The sequence below is a fragment of the Nannobrachium achirus genome (assembly GCF_963921795.1).
Source record: "Nannobrachium achirus genome assembly, chromosome: 10".
Classification (NCBI taxonomy): domain Eukaryota; kingdom Metazoa; phylum Chordata; class Actinopteri; order Myctophiformes; family Myctophidae; genus Nannobrachium; species Nannobrachium achirus.
This window is the reverse complement of record NC_137819.1, coordinates 66549983-66562836: the sequence shown is the minus strand read 5'-3', so window position 1 is coordinate 66562836 and position 12854 is coordinate 66549983. Positions and strand designations below refer to the sequence as shown.

Genomic DNA, 12854 nt, shown 5'->3' with positions numbered 1-12854 from the left:
TACGGGCCGAATATCGGAGTGAATATCGGAGTGAATTTCGGAGCGCCTGAATAAAAAAATCAACCTCACGTTATGTCAATCACGTTTGCACACTGCCGCCCGTTTCGTATTTATTTTCGGATCAGGTTTGATTTTTCCCGACTTTCGCAGCTGTCGCACTGAGTCCCTTGCTCTCTCTCTCTTTCCTCTCTCTCTCCCTGGCCTACGGCTTTCGGATTTCCAAAACTCAACGAAAACATGCAGTGCAGTTTGCAACCACCTTTGCTGCAGCTTAGATCTGGTTACCCTGGATGGTCCAATAAGAACTCAAGCTGTTAATGACATCCAGGAATGTATAAGATGAATGTGACTGAATGGTTTGTCTTCGGGGCGGTAGGGGATGTTTCCTGGACTATTATCTCTCTCGGTCTCTCTCTCCTAGGACTGTGGACCTCACACATTGTGTAATCTGATTTTAAGCTGAGCTTCCTTGGAAGTGACATCATCAATCATGACTTCAGTCCTTCCCTAATATGGAGTTTTATGGTGTTTCTCTGTTGCTTCCTCTACTTAGTAGTGTGGTTGCTCTAGAGCAGTGTTCCTCAACCTTTTTTCTGCATGGTCACACTTTTCATGTCCCAAGAATCCATGGTCACACCAACATAATACGGGGGAGTGTAAATATCCTCACTGTCGGGATGAAACCTCCTATCTCCAAGTTTCAGAAATGTGTACGTTTCTTGGCAAAGTAAAGCCCTGCTTCATCATACAAGACTGTCTGTCGCACAACAGTTGTGAAGACAGCAGATCTACAAGCACACAACGCCTCGCACCGCGCTGTGTGCTTGTAGATCGGGACGTGACACGGCGCGTGACCTCTTACAGTTAGGTTGAACTATTTTCACCACGCAACACACAGAGTAAATGTAGTGTACGCTACAGGACCAAAGCTATTTGAGAGACTTTTCCACCTGATAATGACCTGCCCAAAAACAGGGGCGCCAGGTTTTAAAGCTAACAGCTCTTTGTGTGGTGCAGTGTGTTGTGTTGATTAGCTCCGGCCCTGGCGACACGCCTGAGCACTTCCTCTCTGCCGCGCTGATGCAACGGCTGTGCAACGACAGCAACACTGATTACTGGACCGTTGTGTTTATAATTGTGTTGGTTGTTAAACCTACGGTGACATGTGGGACATTTAGAAACTAGCCTGAAGCGTTCTCACCTCTTCACCCTGTTAGCCTGCATAGCCGCGCTAGGCCTAGTTTACACACCAACATGCAAACAGAACTCTCACCTCTTCACCCTGTTAGCCTGCATAGCGTAGCTAGGCCTAGTTTAGTAGGGGTGCAACGATTTTAACAACAATACGATACTCATCACGATACATGGTTAACAATACGATGGACGATATTGGTTCATTCATGGCCATACGATTTGATTCAATGATTTAAAATCCATTTAGTAACTATTTAGCAAAGAAATGAAATCTGTGTAAAAAATCCACAATTATGGAAGTAAATGCTGTGAATTTCTAGCAAATACATGGACATTATATTTCAACACATATGGACAAACCCACCTTGACATGAACACAGAGATTACACACATTTATCCATAGACCAAGAGTAGCTTTATGGAATGGAAAGGTAATTAAACCCCTCTTTTTCATTTTCCCTCCTAAAATTGCCAAATACAAGGCACAGATACTTAGTTTCCATATAGTCAATTATTTGCATTTGCAAAACTATTCAATACCGATTACTGCATTTTAAAACGATACGATACAAAGCCAAAGCGGTACGATATTTTGCTTTTGCAAACGATATAGTAAGATTTATTGAAGGAAAGCCCCATTGAGATGCAGCATCTCATTTTCAAGAGGGACCCAAGTGAACCTGACATACAAAAACATGAACAGCAGGCATACATACATACATATAAACATACATACATACAGTACATATAAACATACATACATACATACATACATACATACATACATATAAACATACATACATACATACATACATACATATAAACATACATACATACATATAAACATACATACATACATACATACATACATATAAACATACATACATACATATAAACATACATACATACATACATACATACATACATATAAACATACATACATACATATAAACATACATACATACATACATACATACATACATACATATAAACATACATACATACATACATACATACATACATACATATAAACATACATACATACATACATACAGGACAGGGATTAGAAACATACTTACACAGATAGCTTGCTCACCCTCACCCACCCCCTCCCCAACACCCACCACTCCAATATAGTAGATCATTGCAAATTGAAATCGATTTTTCTATTCACTTACCATATTGTTACACCCCTAGGTTTAGACCCCTAGGTTTAGACACCCCTAGGTTTAGACCCCTAGGTTTAGACCCCTAGGTTTAGACACCAAGATGCAAACAGAACAGACTGCTCATGTTTTCATGTTGTTTTCTTACAATTACTAAATAGGCTTGTTTTTTGTCCACAAGGTTAAAATAGTAATGTAAGATTAGGGATGGAGCTTGTTAATCTTTATTGATAATGAGCAGCTTATCGATTATTGAGCCGGGCTTTTATCGAGCCACTATTGAGCGTTTTCTATTTTGTGAGACCAAAAATTCTGTTCAGAACTGGTTTCTTATTTTGTATTTTTATTGTCCAGTTGTTGTGACTGTGAGTTTGTGGCTGACCACCATCTATGAAGATGACAACTGACAAAACAGGTACAAAATATTATCATTAAATATCATTGAATATCTCTCTCTCTCTCTCTCTCCCTCCCTCCCTCCAGCCGGTAAGGCCAAATACACCTTCGACTTCTCGGAGGAAGAGGATAACGAGGAAGAGGAGGAGAACGGAGAGGATGACGCGGCGCCGTCGTCCCCGGTGAGGACGTCCTCGTACGAGACCAAGGACCGCTCGTCCTCCTTCAAGGACGACCCCTTCACCTCAGAGACCAAGAACAGCTTCAACGATGACGATGAAGAGGAGGAAGACTCTTATCGCTCTCCTCCTCCAAAACACACCTCTACGTAAGAACACTCCTACACACTCCTACACACCTACACACTACCAAACACACCTACACACTACCAAACACAGCCAAACACTCCACCACGTAAGAACAACAATAACACTACACACACGATCCATTGATTATTTGAACTTTGTGTTAACACTTCTGCTGCAATGTAGATTAACTGCCAAGGCACGTTACCGTCCACGACCACCAAAGGTCTTTTTTTTTTTCACGCGGAGAAGAGAAAATACAACCTCGATGCACAGTGTGTAAGCCATGGTCCATAGAAAACAGGCCATTTTGTCTAATCACGCGATATGGGGAAAGAAGCGGAGATATATCCATGTTTCAGGATGAATACAACTCAACAGGGAAAGGGAAGTCACCAAAAGCGGCTTTCGGAAGTTTTTTTTTTTTTTTTTTGCTCACTAGCGGTCGCCGCAGCGCGGGGGCTATTGGTCACCATGGTAACCAGTTCACACGCCCTTAGGACGTGACAACGGGGCCGCGGCAGCGGAGGGCAAGAGTCAGAGATCTGAACTTTAAAACTAACATCTCATGGTGCAGGTTTTTCTACAGGCCAGTGTCTTTGTTGACACTACTGTACAAGATGATGATGTGAATAAACTACTGTACAAGATGATGATGTGAATAAACTACTGTACAAGATGATGATGTGAATAAACTACTGTACAAGATGATGATGTGAATAAACTACTGTACAAGATGATGATGTGAATAAACTACTGTACAAGATGATGATGTGAATAAACTACTGTACAAGATGATGTGAATAAACTACTGTACAAGATGATGATGTGAATAAACTACTGTACAAGATGATGATGTGAATAAACTACTGTACAAGATGATGATGTGAATAAACTACTGTACAAGATGATGATGTGAATAAACTACTGTACAAGATGATGATGTGAATAAACTACTGTACAAGGTGATGATGTGAATAAACTACTGTACAAGGTGATGATGTGAATAAACTACTGTACAAGGTGATGATGTGAATAAACTACTGTACAAGGTGATGATGTGAATAAACTACTGTACAAGGTGATGATGTGAATAATGTAAGGTTGTTGTTATGGTTTGACTCCTGCAGGCCTTCAGCAGCAGCTAAGAAGAAAGAATCAGCCAGCATCTTCTCCTCCTCCAAGTCCTCAGACAAGAGCAACGACAGTGGTGAGATATAAACCTCTATTAGAGCTGAGAGACAGTGGTGAGATATAAACCTCTATTAGAGCTGAGAGACAGTGGTGAGATATAAACCTCTATTAGAGCTGAGAGACAGTGGTGAGATATAAACCTCTATTAGTCACATTAAATGTAATGCCTACAATTCCAAGTGGACACATATAAAAACTAAAACAGGCAGACAGTACAGTACATTACATTATATTACACAGGAAAAACATAAATACAAGCATGTCCCACATCATAAACAGGTTCCATGTGTACAGAGGACTCTGCATACGTAGCTGCTTTCCTTTACCCATGATGTACAGTATGTGTGCTGTGTCTGACCAGTATGATGACTGTTCTGTATGTCAGAGGTTCCCAATTATTTTTGTCTCGGGTCACCCCATAAATATTGTTTTAATCCGAGGCACCCCTACATTATAATTTTCACTCCCAGCACCTTATATTTATAGCATATCGTCATTGTCGGGTGGAAACCTTGTATGTCCAAAACCGTTCGTTTTGTATTTATCATCTATAAAATGTACTAAACTAGTGAAAACAGCAGATCTACAAGCACTTGTAGATCGTTCTGTGCGACAGAGGTTTCTGCCCGACAGTGACAATATTTTAGTGATTATGTTGTGAGGAAAACGTTGAGATAACAGCCATTTTGGTTAGAACTGACTGAAAATAACTTTGTACTTCAAGTTTAAAATGATACTAAATATGTTTTCAAGTGTCCAAATAAATTCCAAATATTATCAATAATTGATCTCACGGCACCCCTGGCAGTCCAGGGTGTCCCGTCACCCACTTTGAAAACCCCTGCTGTATGTAACAATGTTCTGCCTTATTGGCTCTGTGTAACTGGCTGTTCTTTCATTTACTGTCTGACTGCTCTGGCAGTGTTTGTGTCCTTTTGTTCTGTGTGGACATAAACAAACATGTCATGTGTGTATGTGTGTGTGTGTGTGTGTGTGTGCGTGTGCGTGTGCGTGTGCGTGCGTGCGTGCGTGCGTGCGTGTGTGTATGTTCTCTCTCAGATGGCTTCAAGCTGGACAGTGATGAAGACGAGGCTCCAGTCTTCTCCTCTAACATGTCATATATATATGTGTATGTTCTCTCTCAGATGGCTTCAAGCTGGACAGTGATGAAGACGAGGCTCTAGTCTTCTCCTCTAACATGTCATATATATGTGTGTTCTCTCTCAGATGGCTTCAAGCTGGACAGTGATGAAGACGAGGCTCTAGTCTTCTCCTCTAACATGTCATATATATGTGTGTTCTCTCTCAGATGGCTTCAAGCTGGACAGTGATGAAGACGAGGCTACAGTCTTCTCCTCTAACATGTCATATATATGTGTGTTCTCTCTCAGATGGCTTCAAGCTGGACAGTGATGAAGACGAGGCTACAGTCTTCTCCTCTAACATGTCATATATATGTGTATGTTCTCTCTCAGATGGCTTCAAGCTGGACAGTGATGAAGACGAGGCTCTAGTCTTCTCCTCTAACATGTCATATATATGTGTGTTCTCTCTCAGATGGCTTCAAGCTGGACAGTGATGAAGACGTTGCTCCAGTCTTCTCCTCTAACATGTCATATATATGTGTATGTTCTCTCTCAGATGGCTTCAAGCTGGACAGTGATGAAGACGAGGCTCTAGTCATCTCCTCTAACATGTCATATATGTGTGTGTTCTCTCTCAGATGGCTTCAAGCTGGACAGTGATGAAGACGAGGCTCTAGTCTTCTCCTCTAACATGTCATATATGTGTGTGTTCTCTCAGATGGCTTCAAGCTGGACAGTGATGAAGACGAGGCTCCAGTCTCCTCTAACATGTCATATATGTGTGTGTTCTCTCAGATGGCTTCAAGCTGGACAGTGATGAAGACGTTGCTCCAGTCTTCTCCTCTAACATGTCATATATATGTATGTTCTCTCTCAGATGGCTTCAAGCTGGACAGTGATGAAGACGAGGCTCCAGTCTTCTCCTCTTACTCCAGCAGCTCTGCCTTCGACAAGCCTCCTGCCAAGAAAGGTACTGCCCTCTACAGCCACTAGAGGGAGCTCTGAGGCCAGGGTTTCTCTGGTCCTTTACTGATGAGCTAGTCCTTTAGCTAGTTTGAAGTTTTTGATTGAAGACTTTATTGTCAGTTTGCATAGGAAAAGTTTTATGACGGTACAGTTCACTGGTACAAGGTCTACTAAAAGGAGATCCTAGAAAAGACTAAGCTTATTTCCACAGGAAACCATTGAAGTATCTCATATAACATTGAATGACAGACGAATAGAAAGTCGCAAAGTATTACTGGTTACAGGTTTGACTGAGGGAGAGTTCAAATCAAACGTACAAAGCTGTGGAAACGTTGCAACAGGTTTATCTGCCTTCATGCTGCACATGTCCAGACTGCTTTAAGCTTTCCTTTACAAACCCAACAGAATGTAATGCATTCTGAGGACAATTCCTGAAAAACTTATCTTTTATGTTACTTATACAGTACTTATGTTTTTTTACTTCTTTGTCCCTGAACAGCTAAGAAGCCGTCAGACGCGCCTCCAAAACCCAGAAAACCAGCAGCACCAAAAGCAGCCAAGAAACCTGACACCTCAATCTGGGACTCTGACTCTGATACTGAGGCTAAGAAACAGCCTTCACCAGCACTGAAAGGTAATTATAATCCATCTGGGACTCTGACTCTGATACTGAGGCTAAGAAACAGCCTTCACCAGCACTGAAAGGTAATTATAATCCATCTGGGACTCTGACTCTGACACTGAGGCTAAGAAACAGCCTTCACCAGCACTGAAAGGTAGTTATAATCCATCTGGGACTCTGACTCTGATACTGAGGCTAAGAAACAACCTGCACCAGCACTGAAAGGTAATTATAATTAAAGCTGCAAGCAGCGATGACCGGGCCCTCGCAGCTCTACCCACGTCACAAGGCCAGCAGCCAATCAGAAACCAAACAGGAAGTCAACCATTTCGACTAATTAGTGGCGTGTTGGCGCATTTTTGGCCGTTATCACGGGTCGCACTTTAACGATAGTTTAAAGTTTTTCTCAAAAAAGATTTTTGAGAAAAGAAAATTGAGAAAAAAAAATTTGAGAAAAAAAAATTTGAGAAAAAAAAAATTGAGAAAACAATTTTTGAGAAAAAAAAATTATGACACCAGCCGCAAGTCTGTACGACAAACGGTTCATGAGTTATAGAGGCACTTCCTGTTTGGTGAAGGGCACTTCCTGTTTGGCGAAGGAAGCGTCAATTAAGGTTAAGGACTCTTAATCAAGTCATATGATACCAGCCACAACTCTGTACGATAAACGGTTGAAGAGTAACAGCCAAAAAAAGGAACAATCAAGTATGGACCAATCAGAAGAGGGGGCACTTCCTGTTTGGTGAAGGAAGTTTGACCCTTCGCCACGGGCACGCCGTTTTACGAAAACTCACGATTTTGATAACTTTTCATTGTTAAGGTGTCTTGAGTATGCCGAGCGAACTTGAAGTTGATCCGATTAACCCCCTAGGAGGAGTTCGTTAAAGTGCGACACGTGAAAACGGCCAAAAATACACCAAAACGCCACTAATTAGTCAAAATGGCTGACTTCCTGTTTGGTTTCGGACGTGGCGCCGAGAGACTTTTTTGTGAGTCCGGACACAATACAGTATAGTGGGGCTGTTGCGTTGAAATATTGTAGGGGGCGCTGTTGCGCCATTAGGCCACGCCCCCTTTTTTTTTTTTTTATACTAAATTTTTCGCCACTTGTGATGTGTGTGCAAAGTTGCGCAACTTTTGGAGTACGTTTTGCGGCTCAAAAACACGATTCATTCGGCGGAAGAATAATAATCTTTGCAAATACAATAGGGTCCTCACACACTGTGTGTGCTCGGGCCCTAATTATAAACAGCCTGCACCAGCACTGAAAGGTAATAATGATTATAAACAGCCTGCACCAGCAGTTAAAGCAGAAATAAGTAGTTTTTGCTGACATAAGCAGGAATCATGCAATTGCTTATTTTTATTTGTTATTTTTATTTTATTATATTCAGGTGGTTAACAATGCTCCCTAAAAAAATCTAGTCTCTGTGGCGCTTCTAGGAGCCGCAGTCTACCTCCAAAACTCTGTCACTAGCAGCTCATTGGTGCATGAACCAGCCGACCGGGGCTAAAAGGATTGACAGACAGGTCAACCAATCTGAACAAGAACAAGAGGCGGTCCTGATTGGTCAGTTATTTTGGATGGGCAGTGGGCACCCAGTTTAATCGACCAATGACAGAACTTCTAACAGATAAAAATAATAGTTTTGGAGGCAGATTGTGGCCCCAGGAAGTGTCACACACAACATGTCTTTAGGAAGCATTGTTAGCCGCCTGAATAAAATAAAATAAAAATAATTCTTTAAAATAAGCAATTGCATGATTCCTGCTCATGTCAGTAGAAAACTGCTTATTTCTACTTTAAAGGTAATGATGATAATAACCAGAACTGCACTCTTGTTCAGGTGCCAACTTGCACCTCACACACAAGCAGGTCACATGGTCTACTTGTGCCCTGCTGGCCTCATTGGTGTTAATGAAGACATTACCAAGGACGCTCTTATATACCACACTCTGATGACATCACCAAGAATGCTGCTCCCTCATTGGCTGTTAATGATGAGACACCTACATACAGTACATACAGTACATACATTTCCAGAATTCCAGCCGTTTCAGGGCTACAGTCTTCAAAATAGGGAGATGATTACAGTACATACAGTACATACAGTACATACCCAGCCCATTACAGTACATACAGTACATACAGTACATACCCAGCTGATTACAGTACTTGCGCGCTCTGCATGCGCAAGTAATATAATAATAATCATAAGCAGCCTGCAGTAGCACTTAAAGCTACTGGAGGCATTCTCATCCTTGATGATATCTGAAGACTGACCTCTTCAGACTTCACCTCAATTCTATCTTAGGTTGTGATCCTAGTTCACTGTGTTTACCTTGATTAATGGAAGTAAAAAACAAAAAAACATGACATTTTATATTGTGGATCCAAGGTTTCTAATGTTGTTCTCCTCTCAGGTAAAGGCAGGGTTAGGGTTAGGTTTAGAGGTTAGACTAACTAATGTTGTTGTCCTCTCAGGTAAAGGTAGGGGTTAGGGGTTAGGGTTAGTTTAGGGTTAGGGGTTAGGGTTAGTTTAGGGTTAGGGGTTAGGGGTTAGGGTTAGTTTAGGGTTAGGGGTTAGGGGTTAGGGTTAAGGGTTATACTAACTAATGTTGTCCTCTCAGGTAAAGGTAGGGGGAGCGAGGAAGAGGTTAGGGTTACTTTAGGGTTAGTTCAGGGTTAGAGACTAGGGTTATACTAACTAATGTTGTTCTCCTCTCAGGTAAAGGTAGGGGTTAGGGTTAGAGACTAGGGTTATACTAACTAATGTTGTTCTCCTCTCAGGTAAAGGTAGGGGTTAGGGTTAGGGGTTAGGGGTTAGAGGTTAGGGTTAGAGGTTAGGGTTAAGGGTTATACTAACTAATGTTGTCCTCTCAGGTAAAGGCAGGGGTTAGGGTTGGGGTTAGAGGTTAGGGTTAGAGGTTAGGGTTAGTTTAGGGTTAGAGGTTAAGGTTAAGGGTTATACTAACTAATGTTGTCCTCTCAGGTAAAGGCAGGGGGGCGAGGAAGAGGAAGACGTCTGGATCGGGGGAGGAAGACTACGCTCCTAAGAAACCTGGCAAGCAGCCAGCCAGCAGGGTAAGGGTTAAGAAGAACAAATCTGACCACAACGTTTGTGCAAGACTTTGAATATTTTTGACCCCATTCTATAAATGGCTTCTAAATCCTTCTAAATCAGTGGTTCTCAAACTGTTTCATGTCAAGGACCCCCAAAATTACATGCATTTGGCCGCGGACCCCCATCTCAAAATATGTTGTTCCAGGGACCACCCAGAAGCAAACATTTGAATTTTTGAATTACAAAACTTTGCTTTGAAAAAGATATATTCAAAGACACATTTTCAAGATTTTAAAAAATAGGAGATCTACGGTGCCACGCTGTGAGCTTGTATATCTGCTATTTTTCAACCATAACATAATTCCATTTCCTTGGGTTAATCCATGTTAACTCATTCACTGCTTTTTCAAAATGGCCCCCGAGTTCCTCACTGCACGGATACATTTTAGTGCACGGATCGTGCACGCCCATGCCTAGATCATGCACCATACGTGTAGTACCTTTTCACAGCTTTCAAACAAAAAAATCCGCTTGGAAATCCGTTCAGGCATTCATGAGATAGAAGCCTTCAAAGTCAAACCAAACAAACAAACATGGCTGCCATTTTGAAAGATGTGTTTGTTATGGGGCTAAACATGCAATTTCGCGATTGCGATCATACCTAATACATTTTAGGCATTTTTGGATTTTTTTTTTTTTTGAAAAAAAATAAGAAAAAAAAAAAAAAAAACGTTTTCTTTTTTTTTTTTTTTCAAAATGGCTGCCAACTCGGGAAACTCGGGCTGTGGCAGTCTGGGGGTACTGAAATAACTCGGGAAACTCGTGGCTTGGCTATGAATGAGTTAATCTGGTGTCTCTGTGTGTCTGTCAGAAGTCAAAGAAAGCCCCCGTGTCCCCATGTTAACCCATTTAGGCCTAGAAATTATTGACTGCTTTAACCAGTGAAAAATAGCAGATATACAAGCTCACAGCTGTGAGCTTGAAAAAGTCGTGAAAATGTGTGCAAATCTTTGAATATATGTATTTTCAAAGTGAACGTTTGTAACTCAAATTTTTCTTCTGGGGGGGGTCCCTGGAACTAGATATTTTGAAATGGGGGTCCGTGGCCAAATAAATATCATTTTGGGGGTCCTTCACATGAAAAGGTTTGAGAACCACTGACATAGTAGTCTCTCAAGAACAAACTAACTGAGCTCCAGTTAAGTGAAAAGGACCTTTTCTTTGACGATGGCTGGCCAAATTGCTGACATAGAAACATAGGTTTTTTCCAAAAATCTTAGAAGGATTCAAAAGACACTTATAGAATCGGGTCAAAATTCTAATTTTCACGATTTTTAAAAAATAGCAGATCTACAAGCTCGCAGCGCGGCACTCGGTGCCGCGCTGTGAGCTTGTATATCTGCTATTTTTCAATAGTTAAAGCATAAAATATTGCGTCATAATGTGTTCAGGCCCTAAATGGGTTAATCTGGTGTCTCTCTGTCAGAAGTCAAAGAAAGCCCGTGTCCCCATGTTAATCTGGTGTCTCTGTGTGTCCCCATGTTAATCTGGTGTCTCTGTGTGTCCCCATGTTAATCTGGTGTCTCTGTGTGTCCCCATGTTAATCTGGTGTCTCTGTGTGTCCCCATGTTAATCTGGTGTCTCTGTGTCCCCATGTTAATCTGGTGTATCTGTGTGTCCCCATGTTAATCTGGTGTCTCTGTGTGTCCCCATGTTAATCTGGTGTCTCTGTGTGTCCCCATGTTAATCTGGTGTCTCTGTGTGTCCCCATGTTAATCTGGTGTCTCTGTGTGTCCCCATGTTAATCTGGTGTCTCTGTGTGTCCCCATGTTAATCTGGTGTCTGTGTGTGTCCCCATGTTAATCTGGTGTCTCTGTGTGTCCCCATGTTAATCTGGTGTCTCTGTGTTGTCAGAAGTCAAAGAAAGCCCCTGTGTCCCCCGTGTCCCCGGTGGCCATCTCTGACGACGAGGACGAGCTGGACCGCTCGCTGTCCCGCTCGCTGCTGGACCGCGTCATGTCCTCACGGGACAGGGATCGGCCGGGACGCGCCAGCGCCAAGAAGACCGTGAAGTACGCAGAGTCCGACAACGAGGAGGTGGACGAGGAGGACATGTTCGACTAGACCCAGGAGGGAGGGAGGAAGGACAGACATCCACAAACTTCCCCTCTTTCAGCTCCTAATAAGGGCACAGCCGCCGCGGTGGCGGCCATTTTGTTTAGGGCACAGCCGCGGTGGTGGCCATTTTGTTGTTCTACCGATCCTGAGCACATTGATTTATTTTCCCATATTAGAGATTTACCAATTTATCAATCGGAATAGAGTGATTTTACCGTGTCTAAAATGCTCTCTGGGGGTCCAGCATGACCATGCCACTATATTTGCCCAAATTGATATAAATTATTTCAAGCTGATAGAATCAAAGCTATCCAGGAGATCAAAGACCAAGAAACATTTTGACGTTTGATTGACGTAAATATTTCTTTTATGTAATTCTCTTTGGGAAAAAAAAGTAATGGTCTTTGGATCGTCTGAACCACAAAATGGCCGCCACTGCTTGGGCCTTTTCAATCTGTCCGTCGTCTCTCCCCCAACCCCCCCCACCCCCCCCCCCCCCCCTCTCTCCCAAAAAAGGACTTTTGTACATTTTATCTCCCCCAAGTTTCATTATTTTTTTTGCTTTTTATTATTGGTGATGTTCGATAATTTCTAATGTTACTCTGTGTAGTTTTACACTTTTTATTATTATTATTATTGTTGTTGTTATTATTGATGATGATACAGTTGTTGTTTTTTTTCTTTTGTTTTTTCTATTCTCATTGAACTGGTCTGATGATGTATTTGTTAGGCGCCGTACAGAC

At 41.9% G+C, this 12854-nt stretch overlaps 1 protein-coding gene across 2 annotated transcripts in view; it reads left to right on the top strand.

Moving 5' to 3' along the window:
- Window positions 1–12611, top strand: part of top2b (DNA topoisomerase II beta) — a 106799-nt gene extending 94188 nt beyond the window's left edge. For both annotated transcript variants that reach the window (XM_080735131.1, XM_080735130.1), the window contains 6 exons: window positions 2844–3084; window positions 4192–4271; window positions 6218–6310; window positions 6806–6940; window positions 9922–10013; window positions 11908–12611. In XM_080735131.1, coding sequence (XP_080591257.1) covers window positions 2844–3084; window positions 4192–4271; window positions 6218–6310; window positions 6806–6940; window positions 9922–10013; window positions 11908–12117 — 851 coding nt within the window. In that variant the 3' untranslated portion in view covers window positions 12118–12611. The remainder of the gene's footprint in view (window positions 1–2843; window positions 3085–4191; window positions 4272–6217; window positions 6311–6805; window positions 6941–9921; window positions 10014–11907) is intronic.
- Window positions 12612–12854: the final 243 nt, after the last annotated feature.